Below are 13,653 nucleotides of genomic sequence, written 5' to 3' on the forward strand. Positions count from 1 at the left end.
GGAGACAGGGCCAGGGGTGCAGATTTTCAGAGAATAATGTTTATATGAGCTAATAAAGAATGGTGCGTACAAACAAAATGATCCTCAGTGCAATTTTTTCCTTAAGTGACATGGCAATTCTGACAATCCTGACATTGGATCTGCACCCCTGGGCAGGGCTTGTCGATGGTCGGGGGCTTCAACGGAGTAGTTTTCTTTTTCGCGCCTCACTCAATAAATATTTTTCAGTTATTTCATTGTCATACCTGCTCGTCACAACAAAAGGAAAGCGGAATGAATCTCTTTCTTTCTGTACTGTACATTGTTATACAGAACATAACTCCTTACAAGTCAACACTAAATACCTGAGCCACTCTTAGACTGTGGATCCTCTCCTGCATCACTGCCTGAATCTGGTCAGTTTTCACCCATACAACCATGCTGTACAATAATGTGGAGAAAATCCTTCATTATAACAGATATAATTATTATTATTATTATTATTATTGTGATGAAAGTGTGCTATTCAATTAAAACAAAGTGCATTGCCATTCATAGAGTATACCAGTAGAACAGAATGACATTACTAAAATTACCTTATTGTGCCACATGCAGACTACGGCAGCGGCAGAGTAGTACATGTGTCTGTGTGTGTCCAAAAACTCCTCAGAGAAAACACTTTGAACTCTTAACTACATCACACTCACTTTGTGCTCCAACGTAAGCAGGAGGTGGGCTGGAATGCAATAGCACCATTCCCAAATCTACATGCACAGGAATGGTTTAATATCGCTAGCTTGGAGGCATTAGCACAGTCCTTCCCATCCCACACCTCTCTGTTCATGTTAAAAACAACAGCTTTGAAGTGGACTACGGGGGACTGGATTTTAAAAAGCTTGCAAGAACACAGGTGAAGACCATATCGCAATGTGTTCCTTTGTAAATGTGTTATCTGGAGACAAAGCAAGGTGATAGGGAAGGTGTACATGGGGTTAAGTGAAGGGAGATTATGAGTGAGTGAGTGAGTGGGAGTGTGTTTTTAAGACCAGAGGTGTGTTTGGAGACAAGGTGGAAGGTGAAACTGGCTTTGGGAGACAAGCGAAAAAGAGGTTAGAAGCGAATGAAGGTGGCGTCAATTTGCCTAACGCTGGGCAAGGCCAACATTATCTTGCGTCTGTACTGGGGGTCCTTTTGTACAGGGTTCCTCTCCAAATAAACCGTCTCCAAGCCTTTGGCGTTCTTAAGCTCATCAAGATCTGACCAATTGTCAATTTGATTATCATTCATCTGGGAAATACAAAGAGAGAGAAAAGAGACAAAGAAACAGAAAGGAGAATAAATTTACAGCAATCGCGGTACATGTGATGCAATGTTCTACCACTATGCCTAACCTAGACTGTGTTTGATGTTTGAATAAAGTTAAAAGGGACACTGTGCAGGAAATGTTCAAAAAAGGTACTGCAACTACGCTGCTCATTGAAACTGGGCTGTCTATTGCCAAATTTGATCTTTACATGAAAGTTTACTAAGTAATAGACAAATGTTTTCTAGTATGGTCCAAGTAGTCATTTTTGCAGCTAAAAATGGCTTTTTTTGGAAATTCAAAATGGCAGACCATGGAGAAGATCCCCCTTTTCATGTATGCAAAGTGCAATTTTTCCAGTCATAATAAATACTTACAATTTGATGGTGGTGGAGTATTCATGAAAAAGGTAACATTAGTGAATGGCCAGCATGAATTCTGGAAATAAACAACTAAAAATCTCACACAGTGTCCCTTTAAAGTACATGTCTCCTTGTCTCCAATCCTTACCCAGAATTCCTGCAAATCTGTCAAGTGGCTGATATTTTCAATCTTTTTAATTCGGTTGGCAGCGATGTCCAGAGTCGTCAGCCGTTTCTGATGGTAGTAAGAGGTAGACCAAAGACTCATGATTAGAGGACAGTTTCTATTCTTAGAAGCATCTGGGTCAGTGACAAATAAGTGTTTGCACAATGAGAACTGTTTGCATACATTTTTTCTAAGCACATCTGCCATGTCATATGTAGCTTTTTAACCATTTTTTGTCGATTGTATCATGGCCATACAAAGTGTATTAGGCATTTACTTTCAACTACAGAGAGTGAATGTGTGTTTGACAAAAACAGCTACATATCAGTTCATCACTTGAAAACAGATTTGAATTATATCAGAAAGGAATGTTATGTGACATTGCTGTATAGAAAGAGACACAATCTGAACACCCTCTGGCATTTTCTAAAAATCATGCTACAGTTTTAATATATATAAATATAACTTACATTGTTTTCCAAACCCTCAATGACCTCGATGCCATTGTGACTCAGGTACAACTCCTTTAAATTTACAAGACACTGTAAACCTTCCATTTTTGTTATCCGATTGCTCTGAAGAGGAGACATACACAAGTAAGAGTGTTTCCATTAACATAAATCAGCTTGCAGGCACATTTATGTTTCATATCATGTCAATAGAATGTAAAACATACCTGAATACTGAGAACAGTAAGATTATGTAGTCCATCTAGGTTCTGCAACTGGGTGATTTTATTTGTCCCTAGAAACAAACTCTGCAGAGAAGCCAGTGAATCCAGGTTCTCTATTACCTATGAAGACAAAGAAAAGAGCCTTCATTTATAAAGAGTACATTTGAAACAATTTCAAAGCATTAAACGAACATGGCTAGTAGTCAGTTGTTTTTCCCTCATCCTGGGCCTGCTAAATTGATTCATTAATGCATCTAACATTAGCTAAGTAGCTCTAAATGGTCAAAAAGCGAATGAATGATGTAGAGTGAATCTGGGATCCTGACTAGTTACAGGCAGGGCTCTAAATTAACACACGCCAACACGCCAAACACGGGTGAAAATTAATTTTGGCTAGTAGACAAAAATACCTACCCGCCAATTTGGCTAGTAGCGCCCGAGTACAGTAACTTATGAACGGTAAACCGCTGCTCTGACGAACGTTATACGGCGAGATTTCCTACATTACCCATGGGCACTAGCGTCACGAGGTAGACTCCCACCGTGGGCTTTCCAGTGCATCGAGCGTCGACTCCATGCTGTTGCGCGCGCCAGGATTGAAAACATTTCAGACGACCAGCCTTCTGTCAGCTAAGCTGCGCTCACACTATTCTGACAGGCAGCTCTCCTCCTATGCTCTCGTCGCTTTCGCTACAACCTTTTTAACGTCACTACTGTTATTATTACTATATGAACCTTGCTGTAACAGGCTGCATTTTTTAAGCAGCGAGACCCTGACCGTTTCAATAACAGGACTTACGCAGATTATGCATAGCGCTACTTCTGTTTTCTGCGAGTGATGAGAATGTGGCGGGGGTTAGAGCAAGGTTCTGTGTTTGGTGAATGCTAGTAGTAATTGTAAATAGTGACGTTAAAAATGAGTGGTTGTGGAACGAAATAGCGACCAGGGCAGAGGAGGAGAGCCGACTGTCAGAGTAGTGTGACCGTAGCTGTCAGTTCAGTTGTCTTCTGAAATGTTCAGAGTCCTGGCGCAACTAAGTTGGAAAGCCCACGCCATCGAAAAGAAAAAAAAAAGCAACCAACGACGAAGCTGTGGAAGTAACAAAGGAAGCGAAGATTCCCGAGATATTATTTACTTTTAATTAAACTAGGCTTCTTGTCATTTTGCTGCGCATGGTAGAGAAGAGCTCCTCCTCTCTCCTCTCCTTCCTTGGGGTGTGCGTATGTGAGGTTTTGTAGTGTTTGGCTGTGTGCTTGGTCACTGTAGGCCTATGTTAAAGGTCTGTTATGTGAGTGGCTTGTGTGATGTGATTCAGCTGCTTTCAGAGGAATTGAACAAAAACTAATCAAATTAATTAGGCCTAAGTAATGAAAGTAAAAAATAAAGCAGAAGTTAAAAAATAATGAAAAAATATATAGCCTATAATATGCTTATTATGTAGGCATATAGTAGCCTATGCAGGCCTATAGTGTATCTGTGTTGTAGAAACAGTTGGACAAAATGACCATTTAATTAGAAAAAAAAAAAACTAGCCTAATGCATAGTTTATTTTGGCGAGATTAAAAAAATGGCTAGTTGAACTTCTGTTTGGCTGGTAAGAAAAAATGTCCACTAGCCAAATTGGCTGGTGGTGGAAAAAGTTAATTTAGAGCCCTGGTTACAGTAGAGAATACAGTACAGTAGAGAACTAGCCTTTCTAAATAAATTGTCTCATCATCTCTCAGACACCAAGGCCAGACGATCATGAGAGGGATTTAAACACTCAAACCAAAAAAACTACAGGTTTCTCTACATGTAGAGAAAATACATGACACAGAGTAGTTCAACTATTTCTTTGCCCACAGTTCTGCAAACGTGCCTAACATGCCACTGTCCCTAGCCTCCTCTGAGCTTGGCCCACGCACACTCTGTGTTGTGAAAAGTGAATCAGAGGAAAGCTGCTGGCCATGATGGAATACCTGAGAGTTGACCATAGGGGTGTAACTAATAATCGATATGTATCGATGCATCAATCCAATGGCTATGACCAACGATCGAACCGAATCGTACCGTGGGACATTCTTCACTCAGTATAGAAAATAATTGAATCGCTGGCCCCTACCCAATGCCCTAGCCCCATAACATAATAGCAGTGGAAAAGTGATTGGAAAAAAAACATAATCGAATCGTGGGGCATTCTTTTTTTTTTTTTTTAAGATTTTTTTTTTGGTCATTTACGAATTTACTGATGACAGGACAGTTTTCGAGGCGGACAGGAAGCGAATGGGGAGAGAGATGGGGAGGGGTCGGCAAAGGACCCGGGCCGGGAATCGAACCCGGTTCGGCCGCATGGCAGACAAGTACTCTACCGGTAGGCCACGGCAGGGCCCGTGGAGCATTCTTAAGTATCGAAAATAAAATCGAATCGCTGCCATAAGAAATCGATATCGAAACGTATCGTCATGGAGGCTGTGATTTACACCCCTAGTTGACAAGATGAATCATCCTTCTGGTCATGACCTACTGTCCCCAGCGCCAGGAATCAGCAACAATAGACCCCCCCATCCCCATGCCAACCTCTGTCAGCAGCCCCATAAGCTCACACTCATTGCTCATATTCAGTCAGGCTGTGTGTAACAACAGATCATCCACTCTGATCGCCAGCTCTGGCTCTCCACCGAGTTGTGTGCTGGCCCCTCTCCTCCACACCAAGGTGTGTCTCCTGCTGTGTAATCATGTATCCTAGAGGTATGCAGATCCCTGGTTGGGAATAACTTCTGTACACCATCCATGCCTACTGTATAGTTCCACTTCCTCACATCCCTCCCTGACCCCACCATCAACAGATCAATGGCACAGCTTTGCTGGACACAGAATTATGACACTGCCTACAGGTAAGGTCAAGCAACAATCTCACTCTCAACATGGGGTTTTTTTGGGCTTTATTATTACAGGGCAGTGTGAGAGTAGACATGAAACGATTGGGAGAGAGAGATGGGGCAGGGAAATGAAATGACCCTGGCCAGATTCGAACGGAGGTCCCCGTGGGCAATGTAAGCCCAAATGTGGGGGGCATAAGGGCGGGTTATGCTCTGTTTAGAGCCTCAACGTAGTGAGTCAACGCAGTGAATATTCATTTATAGCTCCTTCTGGCTGCGCTATCCGTTTCCGTCACAACGGTAGGGACAGCGAGATGATTGTTCAAACTCCACCTTCAATACAAGGAGTAAACTAGACGTGTCTGTTGTTTTGTAGCTACACAGACTCGACGAGAATGAAAAATAAACATTAAATCTTTATGTTACGTGCATTTTTGATCGCACTGGCAGCCACCGCGGTAGTAAGGAAGAAAGAAGTGGCTCATTTAACGAGGATAGGTCGCACGAAGCGGAAACACTGTTCAACTGCCCAAATATAACTTCTGCATCGTAACTTGCAAGCCCATGTGTTGTCTTTGGTTTGTGTAAATAAATGAAACGACAAGGACCCCAGGAAGAATGGCTGGGTCTGCACCCAGCTAATGGGGATCCTAATAAACTAAACTAAAACAACTTTCCCCATGTAAAGTCAGAACTTAACATGCACCATTTTTCAGACATGTAACAGCTTCCGTATAATCTGCAGTCCTTTTGTAGTCACCTCACCACTGCAGTTGACCCATTCAATAAGGGCATGCCCTGCTACCCGTCAGTGGGTGTAATAAAAATCGATCCAATCTTTTTCAATCACCTTGCATAAAGCATATCAGCGTTGCACTTACTCGAATGCGATTAGACCCAAGCTCCAGCATTTCTAGGTCAGTCATGTGATCAAGGTTGGCTATGGAGGAGATCTTGTTGTGAAGGAGAAAGAGCTTGGTGATCTTTGTGAGCCGCTCCAAACCCTCCACTTTCCTCAATATGTTGAAGGACACGTCTAACTGCCTGCGAATCACACATCATTCCAATCAATCACTATGTTTACTTGACACAACCTTGTGCAGTAGAAGCCAAGAGAGATCTAAACATTCGAACAGCATATCCACACATTAATAACATTGATTCAATACCATTCTGTAATGTTAATGCTGTATAGAGGTTAATGACTGCCATCCAGACAATGTACGAGGCAAATTAATATTACATTATACTTAGCTGACGCTTTTCATTTATCCAAAGCGACTTAGTTATTATTTTTCAAGGTATTGGTTATAGTCCCTGGAGCAATGTGGGATTAGATGCCTTGCTTAAGGGCACTTCAGCCATGGATGGAGATGTAGGGATAGGTCAGGTGGGATTCGAACCTGCAATCACTAGATTGAAAGACCAACTCTCTAACCACTAGGCCACAGCTGCCTCTGATTAAGTGCTCATGTTGCAGACATACTTACTCCAGCTCTGTGAGTGCATCGAGGTTCTCTAGTTTTCGGATCTGGTTGTCATAGAGGTCCAGCTCCCGCAAGGACCCCAGACTTTCAAGATTCTCAATACGCTTGATGAGGTTTTGTCTGAGAGAAAGTGTCTGGCAGAGAGCAGGTAACATCACACTGTCAAGTACTGTCCAACATCCGATGACAGATGCGCACATTAAACAAATCAATAACAGAAAACAATTCTTTCTTCAGTATGCCTACCTTTGCCTTTTGTAAAACCTCCAACCCCTCAATTTTGCCAATTCGACAATGGACTAGATCTACATCCTGAGAGCAGAGATTAGATTAGATGAGACAAAAGATTAGAAATCTTAAAATGTTTACATTTTTAAAAATCGTAAAAGGAGACAAGGGTGCCCATCAAATGTTAGCTTACCTCCTCCTCTGGATCAAGGGTTATGGTGTCCATATCAACGGGGGATTCCTCTTTATCTAAAGAAGGGGGTTAAGTACAGTCATATTATTGCCGTCTTTGGATTGTATAGTATTCTGCCATGCGTGTGAAGGCATGAGAGTAGGTTGTTACCTGTTGATGACTGCTGAGGGTCCACCTCTCCATTGATGCTCTTCCTCTTCGTCTCATCATCACCAGATTCCTCTGACTCTCCCCTCCTGTCAACTGCCAGCAGGACACAAGCTTTTAGCATCATTCACTTGGCTTGTACTCAAGAACAGTCCAGTGTCGCATATACTACCTACTGGTAGTGTTGTTGTGTAAACAGAGGGGAATGTTTTGGATGGTGCAACAAAGGCTGTTTTCTAGAAAGACGAGAACACTGTGGCTACAGCACGGAACACTGCAATTAGCTCGCTAACCGACTTGAGTTGTTGACAATATTTATAGGCTAAATGGGCAATGTTCTGGCGTACATAAAAGCCCATGGACAACGTCTGTTAGGATCGTATTCTCAACTAGTTATATATTCTGGTAAATTCCCAAACGAATCTTCCCATCATATTAAAGCACAAGTGAGGATGATCATCAAAATACTATCTACAATCTTGGCATGTTGTGTAATGTATGCAAGCTGACTCACTTTCTAGCTGGTTACTCACAATGGACACATGTTTACGCTTTCCGGGAGAAGTGATACGCAAATAAAGCACAATTCTATTGTTATAATTAAACGGCTAAAAGGGTAATATTGCTGCTTTGCCATGCAGGACTGGTCAGTTAGCAAGCTGACAGGCTACGCAACTAGCGTGCTAAATACATAGCAAGCAGGCGTAGTGTTGAGAGCGTAAACAATTAGCACCACCAGTGCATAGAAATGAATGGTTAGCTAAACAAGAGATCCCAGAGACCAGTAGTAATTTCTTAGTTAATATTACGAGGAAATGATCGCTTCCAAATGAGTCCAATTCTAATTTAAGACCAAACGTAAAAGTGAAAGTTCAAGAAATACATAAATAGATGTTGTGTGGGCTCACCTTCCATTTCTTGAGGTTCGCCTACAGACAAGGTAGCCATCTTTACCAGACGCCACCTTCCAGTAAATGATTGGCATGTCTCTTAGCCAATGCAAACAGTTGTCTAGCTCTACTCTACTTTTGACTGGCTAGTTTCACGCCGTCTCGGCCGGGAGAACCTCGCTGGCCATACGCGCAAGGGAGGAGGTCGCTGGCCAGTGGCCACACGCGCAAGGGAGGAGGAAGAGAGTTCCCTATCGCAGTGGACTGCGATCTAACACATGGGACGTGACGTATGCACGGATCCAATCGAAGCACTTTCTACTCACGCCGAATGGCTGAGAGGCTGTCAGTCATCCCCTGGGCCCGCCCTTAGGGCATAAATAGCTGGGTATGACGCAGCCTCGGCCTCTTTCTATACTTCGATAGAAGTGATCCGTCAAGCAAACTACGTCTACGACTTTATCTCAGATTCGAGTTTTCATTTCAACCGTGTGCTTCAACTCTTTCAAGCCGGTGAGTGGATTTTTCTCTGGTCACAGGCTTTGGGTGCCACGAGTTGATTTTTTGTTTCTGTATTTGGCTATTAGCTTCTAGCTTGCAAGTTTGCTACTTCTGTTAGCTCTGCTTGCTAGTGGTTGCTACATTAGCTAACTGGAGCATTCACTCGGTAGTTTTCTTTAGAATTCGGACCGATTGTGAGTGTTAACTGTTTCTCTCTGGTTGTGTCCCTAGGATGTCGAGCTGCCTGTACCCGGAGTGCCCGCACAGCAGGGACAAAGGGGACCGGCACCGATTTTTGCATTGTCTGTCTCGGCAGAGAGCACGCCGAGGCAGCGCTGTCGGGCGGTTCTACCTGCGAATTCTGTGCGGAACTGACACTCGCTAAAATCACAAAGCGCTCGGCTTACTGGACTCGCAGAGAGGCGAGAGAAGCTGCTGCCCAGGCTGAGGAGATTCCCACAGCCGAAGGCAGCACAGATCACGATATGGAGGGGCATGACTGTCGCGAGCCCGCCACAGCCAACCCCGCTCCCCACCTTGCCATCTGGCGGGAGTTCACGCCACGAGGCAGCAGGGGAGCTAGCTGCACCAGCCCCACATGCAAGAGTGGAGGTCGCACCACGAGGCGGTGGAGTTACCGCGTGGCTTCCACGAACAGCCCCTGCCAGAGCTGGTATTTGGCAGGAGTCGGAGGAACAGCCAGAGGACTTCAGTGATGCAGAGGGGTATTATGGTAATATGAGGAGGAGGTGGTCGAAGAGTCCCGGGCATCCTCTCCCCCGGTAGGTTCGAGGACACTGGTCTGCAGCTGCACGAGGTGGCTACCAGGGCAGCTAGCAAACTCGGCCTCCCTCTCCCCACCCCCCCCCCCCCCAGCACAGAGATGTCGTTGCTGGATGGGGAATACTACGCCGGGCCCCAAACACCGGCGCCCTGCCCCAATCCCGTTTTTTCCAGAAGTGCACAGGGGAGCTTAGTCAAGACCTGGAGCAACCCCTATTCGGCCCGTGCCCCAGTCCCAGGCTTTGCTGCCTACATGCATATGGACCAGGCCAAGGAGTGTGGATATCTCTCCTTCCCACCGGTGGAGGATTACGGTGGCGAGTTACTTGTCGCCCTCTTCACCTGCATTGCGCCTGGGCCGCAAACCTCTCCTGCCGTCTCCAGTGGCCAGACTCCAGGCCACTCTCGCTGAAAAGTCCTACCTGCGGCTGGACAAGCAGCATGCTCCATCAACACAGCGGCGTTGCTGCAGAGATATCAGGCCAAGCTACTCACGGAGCTGTCTAATACGCTGGATGCTGAGAGTGAGTTGGTGGTGGAACTGCGCAGGGCGACTGACCTGTCTCTCCGCCTCACGCGCTGTTCATCTCAGGCAGTGGGCCGTGCTATGGGGGCGGCAGTAGCAACACAGCGTTCTCTGTGGCTATCCCTGGCACAGCTGTCGGAACGGGAGAAGGCCCCACTCCTAGATGCCCCGGCGAGTGCTGAAGGAGTGTTTGGTGATGCTGTGGGGACAATGACTGTTAAATTTGAAGTGGAGCAGAAAAGCCGGGAGGCTTTCATGGCCTGGATGCCACGTAGCAGAGGTGAACCCCGGGGCCCCCCGGGTGGACCAGCTCCAGCTCCTGGCATGAAGCGGGGGAGTGGATCCCGTTCTCCAGCTCTTCCAGCTAAGATGCCGGCAAGGAGAGGATGGCAGCGACACCCGTTTAGGCCGCAGCCCCAGCCTCAGCCACAGGCCCCACAGCCAGCACCCCAGCAGCAGCAGCAGAGAGCGCCGTTCGTCCCGCGCCAGACTACTGCCCGCCGTGGTGGTGCGAACAGGACGCGGACCTGAGGATCACGTCCTGAAGAGAGGGGGGGGGGGAGGAGTTTTCCCCTCAGCGAAAAAGGACTGCCCGTTGCTCACATGCACCGCTCATGTCAAGCACGTTGTGCCAGTTTCCCCACAAGCACTACACACACAAACAGAAAATGTTTTGTCCCCCTCTCTGCATCCAATATTAAAACAGCATTCTCTCACCCATGTTTACCTAAACAGTGTGACAAGCTGCCCTCAGAGCTTGACCCCCTCCTTAGACGGTGCGGGAATAAAGCCGAGTATAGACAAATTGACCATGAGCGGGGAAAACCCCGACCAATTGAGTCTAGATCAAAGATTAAAAGGTTTGGCGATGAGCGGGAGCGTCCCCGACCAATTAAAAGACTCCATGCCATGCCTAGAGGCATGCGTGGAAAACTGGCGCAAATGCGCACAGGCATCACCCTGGGTTTTGAAGACTGTCTCAGTGGGCTACACAATTCAGTTTGCTCGCCCCCCACCAAAATTCAGCGGGGTGATTCAAACAATAGTTCCGGAGGGTCAGGTCCCTTTCCTACAGGAGGAAATAGACTCCTTGTTGTTGAAAAAGGCAATAGAGATGGTGCCACAAGGGGAAGAAAACGCAGGCTTTTACAGCCGGGGGATTTCGGCCAATCTTAGATTTAAGGAGGCTGAACAAATCACTCATGAAAAGAAAATTCAGGATGCTGACCAACCGCCAGCTCCTTCAATTTGTGAAACCAAACGACTGGTTTGTAACCATAGACCTGAAGGATGCATATTTTCACATAAAAGGTGGTGCCAAGGCATCGGAAATTTCTCAGATTTTGCATTCAGAGGGAAAGCATATCAGTTTTCGCGTCTCCCATTCGGTTCTAGCCCTATCCCCCTTTTCTGTTCACAAGTGTCTGGAAGCGGCAGTCGCACCATTACGCCAGCAGGGGGTGCGCTTGTTCAACTTTCTAGACGACTGCCTTCTTTGCTGCCACTCGCAAGAGTTAGCTGCACAGCAGGCCAGTCTTGTGCAGGCACACCTAGGCCAGTTGGGATTTGTGACAGGAAGAAGTGTGTTCTCAAACCAAGTCAGACTTCACAGTTCCTAGGCATGACACTGAATTCTGTGACTATGACAGCTCACCTTTCTCAGGAGAGAGCAGCCGCAATCAAGACCTGTGTGGCCCAATTCAGAATAGGCCAATGGGTGTCATCTCACCTCTGCCAGAGGCTGCTGGGAATGATGGCAGCAGCAGCAGTCTCCCTGCCAATGGGGCTACTGCGCATGCGGCCTTTCCAAATGTGGTACCTGTCCTCTGAAGCTCAACCCCTCCAAAGACAAATACCGCAAAATAGTAGTGAATTCAAAGTGCAGGAAGGCCCTCACAATATGGAGATCCTCCCAATTTCTCAGTGCGGGAGCGTCTCTAGGCATAGTGACGCACCGAGTGGTGATTACGACCGACGCGTCTACAACTGGTTGGGGGGCAGTCTGCAACGGGAGATCGGTGAACGGTCGTTGGTCTGCAGTCCAGGCCAAAGCTCATATAAATGTGTTGGAGCTGCAGACAGTGTTTTCTAGCCCTACGGTATTTTTTGTCAGTGGTGAAAGGCCATCATGTTTCTGGTGAGGACCGACAACACCACGGCCATGGCATACATAAATCGCCAGGGGGGCGTGCGCTCCCTGGCTTTACACCGGTTGGCGAACAGTTTACTGCTATGGGCAGCAGATCACTTGTTGTCTCTCAGAGCAGTTCATATTCCAGGTCACCTCAACTGAGGAGCGGACCTACTCTCAAGGGGCAACCCGCAGGCAGCAGACTGGCGCCTCCATCCCTGTTGTCGATCAGGTATGGCGGCGGTTCTACAAAGCCGAAGTGGACCTGTTTGCCACGAGACCAGAACACACACTGTCAGCTTTGGTTCTCTCTGGGGGGAGACGACCCACCTCTGGGGGTGGACGCACTGGCACACCCGTGGCCGGGCGGACGTCTTTATGCATTTCCTCCAGTGCCTCTAATTCCTCAGGTGCTGAGCAGAGTCATGGAGGAGAGGAGAGAACTGTTGTTAATAGCACCCCTGTGGCCGAACCGGCCATGGGTTCGCAGAGTTGAACAGGATGTCAGTACAGCCGCCGTGGGAGTTGCCCTCACGGAGGGACCTGCTGTCACAGGCGGGAGGATCCATATGGCACCCCCGGCCCGGAGCTGTGGCAGCTCAGGGCCTGGCACCTGAAAGGGGAAGGCTGTTAGCATCAGGACTATCTGAGGCAGTAGTCAATACTATTCAGAGTGCTAGGGCTCCATCAACTCGCTCTCTCTATACGCTGAAAATGGCGTTTATTCGAGCAGTGGTGTATCTCACGGGGTCATGACCCCATCAACTGTGCTGTAGGGTCATATTAGATTTTTTTGCAGCACATGTTTGATGATGGTAAGGCTGCCTCTACACTAAAGGTGTATGTGGCAGCTATCTCTGCTTGTCATGTGGGCATAGGTGGTGCAACACCTGGTAACCACCCTCTGGTGTCACGATTTATGGCTGGTGAACGGCTCAGGGCCCCCTCACAAACAGCTGGTGCCCTCATGGGATCTGTTAGTAGTGTTACGTGCTCTTACTGGGCCTCCCTTTGAGCCCCTGAGTGAGGTGGACATGAAGCTTGTTTCCCTAAAGACGGCTTTCTTGCTGGCCCTGTGTCAGCAAAACGCATAGGTGATATTCAAGCTCTCTCAGTGAGCTCGACTTGTATGCAGTTCTCCGGAGCAGGTGATAAGGTCATTATGCGTCCAAATGCCGCATACACGCCCAAGGTAGTATCTACTCCCTTCCGTAATCAAGTCATTGAGTTTAGTCAGTTTTCTCACCTCCTCCCTTTGCATCAGCAGAGGAGGAGCAGTTGAACAAACTGTGCCCGGTGCGGGCTCTGCGTTGCTATGTGGAGCGCACCAGGTCTCTCAGGCAGTCTGATCAGTTATTTGTGTGTGTTTTGGCACTCAGGCTAAGGGTAGGCCACTGTCAAAAACCAAGCCTATCACGCTGGATA

The 13,653-nt window shown here is 46.9% G+C and overlaps 1 protein-coding gene across 1 annotated transcript; it reads right to left on the bottom strand.

Moving 5' to 3' along the window:
* Positions 1-241: 241 nt before the first annotated feature.
* ppp1r7 (protein phosphatase 1, regulatory (inhibitor) subunit 7) lies at positions 242-8,424 on the bottom strand. Its single transcript, XM_063218797.1, has 10 exons — positions 8,306-8,424; positions 7,401-7,493; positions 7,251-7,306; positions 7,076-7,141; positions 6,833-6,963; positions 6,224-6,386; positions 2,487-2,603; positions 2,281-2,385; positions 1,793-1,879; positions 242-1,266 (listed from the first exon to the last, which is right to left on the bottom strand). Exons 1-10 carry the CDS (start codon positions 8,343-8,345, stop codon positions 1,090-1,092), a joined length of 1,035 nt encoding a protein of 344 aa, XP_063074867.1. The 5' UTR covers positions 8,346-8,424; the 3' UTR covers positions 242-1,089.
* Between the last annotated feature and the right edge of the window lie 5,229 nt (positions 8,425-13,653).

This window comes from Engraulis encrasicolus, chromosome 16 (genome assembly GCF_034702125.1).
Source record: "Engraulis encrasicolus isolate BLACKSEA-1 chromosome 16, IST_EnEncr_1.0, whole genome shotgun sequence".
Taxonomy (NCBI): Eukaryota; Metazoa; Chordata; class Actinopteri; order Clupeiformes; family Engraulidae; genus Engraulis; species Engraulis encrasicolus.